Raw genomic sequence first — 9,271 nt, 5'->3', positions numbered from 1 at the left:
TGGGGGGGGGGGGAGAGATCTACTACTTTGCTGCCATCTAGTGCAGGGTCTCAACCTTGGCAGTTTAAGCCTGAGACTTCAACTCCCAGATCCCCAGCCAGCAAAGCTGGCTGGGGAATTCTGGGAGTTGAAGTCCTCCAGGCTTAAAGCTGCCAAAGTTGGAGACCCCCGATCTAGTGGATGAGCGCGTTTTGGTAGCCACCAGACAGTTTACTTTAACTTAAACGTGCTCGCGCTGCCTAACGGCTGGACCAAAACAGTTGGGGATGCAGTTCCTTCGGATTAGCTCGCTGAGCTGCCAATCACGGTAGGCTTCGACCAATGGACGACGGTACTTTCCAAGAAGCCGGAGAGGAGGCGGCACCAGCCCTCTGTTTCAACACGCGACCCCGTCCTTCCATTGGTCAACAAGGCTGAGGAGGGGCGTTCTCGACCGTTGGGGCTAGGGCGGAGCCGACGAGGAGGAGCCATCTTGTGATTGGCCCTGACGGGGAGGCGGAGAGGGTGTGAAGGGCAGATTAAAAGGAGGAGCGGAGAGACCGGCCGCTGAGATGAGTTTGCGGCGTTTCGCTTCTAAGACGCTTCTTTGTGGGTTCTTGGTTGGGCGCGGCCTCACAAGAGTGATGGTAAGTTGTCAGCGGGAGTTGCGTCTCCTTGTCGAGGACGCTCTAGTCATGGGCGGTGTTTTCTATGGTCGGGCCATAGAGCGGCCGCCCTGAAGGGCTACGTTGGAGGACCCATATAATCTCCTTTTTATTAAAAATTAAAAATATGATTTTTGTATTGATTTTTGTTAGAATGGCATGGCTTTGGGGATTGCTTTTATTGTTTTGGGAGTGCCTGAGGTGATGGTTACACAAGGGGTAATAAGATAAAATTGATAAAATGTTATAAAATACTTTATATTATTATAAAATATTATATATATAATATATATTATAAAATAAGATAAAATAAAAAGGGTAAAATTGAATGCAGCAAAGGTCTTCTTTGCAGGAGGCTTAAACCTTAATTCCCAAGAACTCTTTGAAAAAAAGGGCAGAAACCATGTTCCCCCCCCCATAATACTTTGGGTGGGCAGGTAGTCCTCGACCTACGACCACAATTGAGGCCAACATTTCTGTTGTTAAGTGAGAGCTCAGTTAAATGAGTGCTGCCTCATTTTACGACCTTTGGTGCACCAGTTGTTAAGTGAATCACTCCCGTTGATCAATTAGTAACACGGTGGTTAAGTGAATCTGGCTTCCCCCATTGATCTTGCATGTCAAAAGCTTGCAGAGGGGGGGATCACATGACCTTTGTGGGGGGAACACAACAATGGTCATAAGTGTGAACCAATTGCCAAGCCTCTTGAATTTTAATCGCATGATCATGGGGCTGCTTAGAAAGCTCGGAGGTGTGAAAAAACGGTCCCTGGTCACTTTTTTTCAGTGTTGTACCTTTGAATGGTCACTAAATGAACTGCTGTACATTGAGGATTGACCTGTATTTGGGCTTCAGGGTTATTGCTTTTCTGCAGCTGCTTGCCTGCCCCAACCGGGGTAAAGTAATGCTTTTAGGGTATAAATTTCAGTATAGTATAGAAGGATCATGAAACGGAAAGCTACCCCCTTCCCAGAGCAGGTGCTTGTAATTTTAAATTAATGTCTTCGGATGCCTTTCAGAGATACAATTATTCTCTTAATTGTTTATCTTAAAACAGTGATCTGGGGTTATTGGAGCTCCTTAGAGAACCGTTCTTAGATTAAAAAACAGCTGCAGCTGTGCGGCTGCCTTGAGCCCTTGGGGTAGATTATGGTAAATTACATGTGTGCAAAATGCATTTAAAGATGTTTGGGCAGGTTTGGTTTTTAAATTTTAGTTAGGGATAAGGGCCAAAACGACGGAATCTACTGAGCCCTCTGCGCAAAGTCAATGTCCCATAACAGACCCTCTTTTATGCTTTATATTTATTAAACAATTTATCAACTGTGCAAGTCATCCAAGCAATTCTAGGAGGATCCCTGAGTAAGTGGGTGGCCGTAGAAATTCTCTTAAATAAAAATAAAATACTACAAATTAAAACAGAATATGCCAGAGGTGTTTTTCCAAAAGGCAACTGGACTTTCTTGAGGTTTTGTTTTCCCCCTTTAAAAATGTTTTGTTTCTCATTCAAGACGTTCTGAAGAAACTTCTTGGACGAGAAGAGAAATGTTTTCAAGGAAAAAAAAGTCCAAGAAAATCCAGTTGCCTTTTGGATCAACTATAATCTGAATGATTGAGAATCTCCACAGATGAATTAAAACAGAAGTACAAAAACACAAAGAACTAGATTTGTAGATCCGCATTGCTTTGTCCCCTAAGGCTAGTTAGATAAATCAGGACTTCACAAGTCTTCTGAAGCCTAAGATGACCCTGCACAGATACTCTTCCTTCCAGTAGAACTGTAGTGCCTACTGTTTAAAGAGCCTACCTACTCCACAAATTTGTCCCTTTGTAATATAGAAAAATCTTCTGAAAAGCTTTGTGTCTTCTCCTTTGACAGCCTGATTCTGTAGACCAAGCTCTAGTTTGTTGTTTCTTTACTATAATGAATTTTACACCCCAAAAGTAGAGCTTCTGAATTTGGAAGCGCAGTCTGAGCTAGTTGCCCTATCGTGCCTATACATACATGCTATATTGATAAGTTGACAAGTTATATATTGACAAGTTGATAAGAATCTGTTTTGAAACTTCCTTGAGCTGCTGACCTCCCTGTGGAAATAATTCAGTGTGGCTTTTCAGTAGTCAAAAACAAGCCACAGTTACTCAAGGCTGCCTTTTGTGAAAATGTACATGTAATGGGGGAAAATAAATCGGCACCTCAGGGTTGAACTGTGGGGTCCTTCCTTGGCACTCTCTGCGCTTGGTGGCTTGCTTGTAGACATTTCATTACCCAACTAGGTAACATCATCAGTGCGGCTAGGGCGTGGGGTTTGTTCTCAATTTATGTTCTAGCGGCTTACCCTGTCAGTATTTGTTACCCAAATTAGTTAACAGCATTCATGCAAGTGAGAATGGGGGATTTGTTCCCTGTTGGTCTGCCCATGTTGGTGGGGGTGGGTTTCTCCTTGGTTGTCCCCTGATTGGAGAATGCAAACAAGTTAAATTGCCTTTCTACCTCATTCAAGAAATCCTTAAAGAACCCTGAGGAGAACAAAAAGACTTACAGAACAAAAAGCCAATACCCAGATAAGCAGGGTTTAACACCAAACAAACAGTCAAGTAGAAAGCAATAGCTTAATCAGCCAAGCTGAGAGAGCAACAAGGATTCCACTTAACACAATTGAGTTGTTGTTTTGCTCCACCTTAACATTAGAACTACACACAAGCAGTTCTTTGGGTCAGGATTAGATCCTCCCCCTATATGTGGTGGGCTGGGAAAAGATTGTGGTTCTGCCAGAAGATGCCATGTACGCCAAATGCTGAAAAGTTTGCAGCCTCGGTACATTTAGGGATGCGGGGTTGGCTAGAGAAGGGAAAAGGTGAGCAATGTTCCTGCCAAGATTAAAGCGAGACATTTTCCAGGAATATTTCTAGCCTTCCTTTTGATGTTAACGTGAAGCTCTTCAGTTAATTTATAAACATTAAACATAATTGGGATTTCAGGTTTACGCTCCGGTGCAGCAAATTATTTTTTTTTCATATTCTGACCTTCCCAGCTGGGGAAAATCCCAGCGTTTCCAAATATGACAAATTAAGAGCCATTTGGCCATTATGGCTAATAGCTGTAATTATGTATTTTAAAAAATGCTTCATATTACATCTTGTAGAAGTGAGTACAGGTAGCCTTCAACTTACAACCATTTGTTTAGTGACCATTTCAAGATAGAACTGACAGAAAACAGGGATTTGTGATCATTTTTCACACCGCCATTGCAGCATCCCACGGTGACATTATCAAAATTAGGGTGCTAGGCCAGGGATCTGCAAACTTGGCTCTTTTAAGACTTGGTGGACTTAAAAAAGCTTTGCTGGCTGAGGAACTCTGGGAGTTGAAGCCCACAAGTCTTAAAAGAGCCAAGTTTGCAGACCCCTGTGCTAGGCAACTGGTATGTATTTATTTGCAGTGTCCCAGAATCGTGTGATCCCCCTCTGCCGTCTTCTGCCAAGCAATATGACTGGGGAAGCCAGGTTCACCTAACAACCGTGTGACTCACTTAACAACTGCCGTGATTCACTTCCCAACTATGGCAAGGAAGGTTGTAAAACGGGGCAAAATTCACTTAACTGTCTCACTTAGCAACAGAAATGTTGGGTACTATTGTGTCGTAAATGGAGGACCCCCTGCACTGTGAGCTAACTAACTGAGTACAGTGTCTGGCCCTGCTGCTTCTCTTGGTCCTTTGATGGTTTTGCTAGTTAAGATCATAAAAGCTTTTTCTGAGCTGTTCTGATTGTTTAAAGTTTCTGAACACTTCTGAATCTGTTTCCACGAAAAACAGGAATTCTAGCAAAATTGGTGTTTTTTTTTAAACTCCAGGAAAAATAAAGCAACTTCTGGATGAGAAATACATGGTATATCGGAGGTGGGTTTCACATAAGTTTACAATCGGTTCTCCGCACATCAAAAATGTGACTGTGCACCTTTTGCACATGCGCCCAGCCTTCTGCACATGTGTTTTGCTCGTGCGCATGGCTTGCACGCATGTGCGCAGCTTAGAAAAAGTGGCTAAATAGGATGGCAAAGTGGCTAAGAAGGAGGAGAGAGATGGAAGCAAGGGAGAAGGAGAGAGAGGAAAAGAAGAAACTGAAGAGGAGAGGAAGAAAGGGAGGGGAAATAAGAGTAGGAGAGAAGGTTAGATAGGGAGGAAGAATGGAGGAGGTGGAGAAAGGAAGGGGAAGTAGAGAAGGAGAGAAGAAAGTAAGAAGGATAAAAGAAGGGAGGGAGAGGAATGAGAAAGAGAAGAAAGATTGCTGTAAAACAGAAAAGTTGAAATGGAGGAAAGACAACCCCCTGAACATGTTTGAATATATCAGGATAAAAATTGAATTAGTTAAAAACCAAAGAGAATATTGTATTAGTAAAAATGGAGAAATTAGAACTTGAGGGCGAAAGAAGATGTGGTTTATATAAATGAGCATAGAAATATTAAGACATGATTAAAAATATGGAAAAAGAATATTTTGGCAGAAATTGTAATTACCGTATATACTCGAATATAAGCCGATCCGAGTATAAGCCGAGGTCCCCAATTTTACCCCAAAAACTGGGGTAAACTGGGGACTCGAGTATAAGCCGAGGGTGGGAAATGAGGCACCTACCGGTTGGGGAAACCCTCCCTCCCTCAGCTGAGAAGGCTGGCGGCTCCCCCGCCCCGCCCTCTCACTGCACCGGCAGGGCTTCCCCACGCCGTCCGGTAAAATGTGAAAAAAAGAAAGAAAAAAAAACTCGAGTATAAGCCGTATATACTCGAGTATAAGCCGAGGGGCTTAAAAAAAACAAAAACTCGAGTATAAGCCGTATAGACCCGAGTATAAGCCGAGGGGACCTTTTTCAGCACAAAAAACGTGCTGAAAAACTCGGCTTATACTCGAGTATATACGGTAAGTCAAATGTATTTGGACATGTTAAGTTGTATAAGATATGATATGGCCAATACTCTGTTCATAAAATATGAGGGTGTATGTGTGTGTGTGTGGGGGGGGGAAATCAATAAAAAATTGATTAAAAATAAAAAAGGATGGCATAGTGCAGGGGTCTCCAACCTTGGCAGCTTTAAACCTGGCGGACTTCAAAGCTGGCTGGGGAATTATGGGAGTTGAAGTCCGCCAGGCTTAAAGCTGCCAAGGTTGGAGACCCCTGGCATAGCGGGTGAGCAGGTGGGCGGGCCCCACTCGCAGATCCCGCTACCGGTTTGGCTGAACTGGCTGAATACCACCACTGGGGTATATCATTTTTCTTTCTCTTTTCTCTTTTGGGTATATTTGCTTCTGGGTGAAGAGAAAGTCTGGTTTTGATAAAACATTGAATGTATGAAAGCAACCTTATCTTCTCCCTGGCTCTTTTGCAATTCCCCCCAAAATGCACAGCATCGTCTGCCTTCACCAAGTTTTCTCTGGAGGCCGGTGGGAAGAGCTGAACAAATCCCTGGTGCCAGGGCTTGTCTTGTTTTGACCCTGGTTTATCATGGATTGATAAATCTAGGCTGTAAAAATGAAATCCGAGGTCTCCCTTCTGGCACAATCCGTTGTTCTCTGTCCCCTTTGTGCTGCTAATTGCCTCATAATCGGAGGCGCGTGAAACGGATTTGCTGTTTTGCGGAGGGCATTATGACTCTGCAAATTCTCGGTTCATGTGATTGCGATGAGAAAGCAGGCAAAGATTAGAGGAAAGGGGTGGGAAGAGAATTAACTTGCATTTCTGCTTAGTATGTCTAAGTCTCAGGATCAGGTAGTGGAACCAAAGCTACAGGAAATTCTGAGTAGGAAGCATGTTTGAAATAGCATCAGAATTTCCCTTATTTCTAGTCAAATGGTTCGTGTGCTTTGCACGCAACATAGCTTTCTGGTCTTTAAGTCGCCCGGCCCAGGAAAAAAAAACAGGTAGTCCTCGACGTACGACCACAATTCAGCCCCAAAATTTCTGTTGCTAAGTGAGGCTGTTGTTAAGTGCATTTTGCCCCATCTTATGACTTGTCTTGCCACGGCTGTTAAGTGAACCGCTGTAGCTGTTAGTAATAATGTTGTTAAGTGAATCTGGTTGTAACAAAGTTGCAAAAGATGATCGCATGACCCCCTCCCCCAGGACACTGCAAGCAACCGTCTTAAATACGAATCAGTTGCCAAGCATCTGAATTTTCATCATGTGGCCACAGGGATGCTGCAAAGGTCGTAAGTGTGAAAAACGGTCCTAAGTCACTTTTTTCAGTGCTGTTGTACCGTAGCTGCAAACAGTCACTAAATAAACTGTTGTAAGTCAAGGACTACTTGTGTATACAAGTATAAAATCCAAATTCAAAATGGATGCTTTGTTTAGCAGCCAAAACTGGATAAGAAAAGTTTCCTTATCAATACAGTTCTGTTGTGACCCAGGCCCAAGTAGGTAGTAGTAGACGCAATCAGTTCAAAAACAGACTTTGTTAGAACAGCTGAGAATTAACTCATTCTCAGCATTGTCCAAACTAAATCAAAGCAAATTCTTCATTACACAATTCTTCAGTCTTATCACCAACCTTGGTCTAATTAGGCAAACTGCAAAAGGCTTTTCTTGGCAAAAGTTCAAAAGCAGAAGACGCTGACAAGAAACAAATGCAGCAAGACAAGAAACAAGTCTTATCAGCATTGTTTTCTGGCAAAGAGCCCAAATGCCATTGCTGGTATTTTAAGCCTTATGGGAGGGGCCAATCATCTCTTGGCCTTACTCCCGAGTTGTCCTTTTTGCTTCAGCTGCTCTTGCCTTCTGGCAGCTCTTCTTATGCGTGTATTAGGAACAGGCTCCTCCTGTTCCTCTGCCTCACTACTGTCCACCTCTGGAGGCTCCGGAGTCCACACATTACTCCCCGATGGCCCTGGCCCCACCTCTGCCTCTGACGTAGAGCCCTCATCCAGGCCTTTCCCAGCCTCCAGGACTGGCCCACGCTCTTCCTCCGCCTCATCGCTGTCCGACTCCGCTGACAGCTCCGCAAGCTGCTGGTGGACCACAACAGGTTCCCTCCAGAATCCCCATATAACCATGATGGCAAACCTATGGCATGCATGCCGGAGGTGGCACGCAGAGCCCTCTCTGTGGGCATGCGTGCCATCGCCAGCTGGTCTTCTGGTTTCCAACACGCACATACGTGCCAGCCAGCTGATCTCTGTGTGAGCCGGAACACAGGAAAATAGAAGAACAGCTGGCCGGCGCCAGGGCAAGGCCAGCCTGGTGCTGTTCAGATGTTTTGACCTGCATTTCCCATAATCCCTGGCCATTGATCCTGCTGGCTGAAGCTTCATAACGCTTGCAGAACGCTGCCTTCCCCCACTGCTAAGTCATTATATGGTGGTGTGGCTCCAGCCTCCGAATCTGGCCCCATGCCCGAAAGTGACTCTGAGAGTGAGGGGGAAGGGATGATAAGGCTCACCTCAGGAGCACCGATTCCTTTGACCCGGCTCCAAGAGCCAGAACCAGGCCAGTCGGAGGACGTAATGAGGCCGACATCCCCTGATTCCTCCCTTCCTCAGACTACGCCTACAGACGCAGCTGATAATCATACTAATCAAGCCTGGACCGACCCGCGCTTCAGAAGATTAGAGAGGCGGCATCATCAAAGGGAAGGGTGGGGCAGGAGCCCCACCCCACGGGATATATAAAGAGCTTTGGGACTGCTCTCACTTCTACGGGAAGCAAATTAGCTGAACCGTGTCGAAGTGAGCTGAAGTCTTAATCTGTTTGGCAGGCAGCTGCATTTTTTTTGGTTTTTTTTAAATTTGAATTTATATCCTGCCCTTCTCCGAAGACTCAGGGCGGCTTACAATGCGTTGAGCAATAGTCTTCATCCATTTGTATATTATATACAAAGTCAACTTTTATTGCTCCCAACAATCTAGGTCCTGATTTTACCTACCTTATAAAGGATGGAAGGCTGAGTCAACCTTGGGCCTAGTGGGACTTGAACTTGCAGTAATTGCAAGCAGCTGTGTTAACAACAGACTGCTTTAGTCTGTTGAGCCACCAGAGTTTTCTTGGCCAGGATTGATAGGAGCCGTGTAACCACTGGCTGTAGGCCAGCTCGTTACTCCAAAGTGAGGACGGAGACAGAACATATGGCTTGTTTGTTTTAGAGGATGAACCTGGTTGTATTTTGTAAACCTAGGCTTTGTGGGCATGGAAAATCAGCATATTGTAGCCAGCTTAACCAGCTTGTAACTAGTTGCAGCACATGACCCAGATCAGAGTTCATAAACTTCAGTCTAAGTTCTCAGAGAGTGAGCACCAAGGACTCTGAGCTACAAAAATGCTCCTTCATCAATTGCTAGAGTCCCTGGGATCTAAGGAAGACGAAAATGGGGGTTAACTAAGATAAGATAACCTTTATTGTCAGTTTTTACTGTGGGTACACATTAAAAATGAAATTGTTGCCTGCTCTCAAAAGAAAGTATATACCCCTACAGATACATAATACACATATGCACATTCTATATATATATATGTATGTATGTATATGCATATGTATATGTATATACAGGTAGTCCTCAACTTACAACTGTTGATTTAGTGACCGTTCAAAGTTACAACGGTGCTGAAAAAAGTGACTTACAACTACAGTTCACA

General features: G+C 44.2%; 1 protein-coding gene across 1 annotated transcript in view; it reads left to right on the top strand.

The window, feature by feature from the left end:
* Positions 1-469: 469 nt before the first annotated feature.
* Positions 470-9,271, top strand: part of GPX4 (glutathione peroxidase 4) — a 33,262-nt gene continuing 24,460 nt past the window's right edge. The window contains exon 1 of the mRNA XM_058163545.1: positions 470-626. Within this exon, the coding sequence (XP_058019528.1) occupies positions 552-626 (75 nt within the window). The 5' untranslated portion in view covers positions 470-551. The remainder of the gene's footprint in view (positions 627-9,271) is intronic.

Source organism: Ahaetulla prasina, chromosome 1 (assembly GCF_028640845.1).
Source record: "Ahaetulla prasina isolate Xishuangbanna chromosome 1, ASM2864084v1, whole genome shotgun sequence".
NCBI classification, from domain to species: domain Eukaryota; kingdom Metazoa; phylum Chordata; class Lepidosauria; order Squamata; family Colubridae; genus Ahaetulla; species Ahaetulla prasina.
The sequence above is the reverse complement of the archived record's forward strand: the minus strand, read 5'-3'. Positions and strand labels throughout refer to the sequence as shown.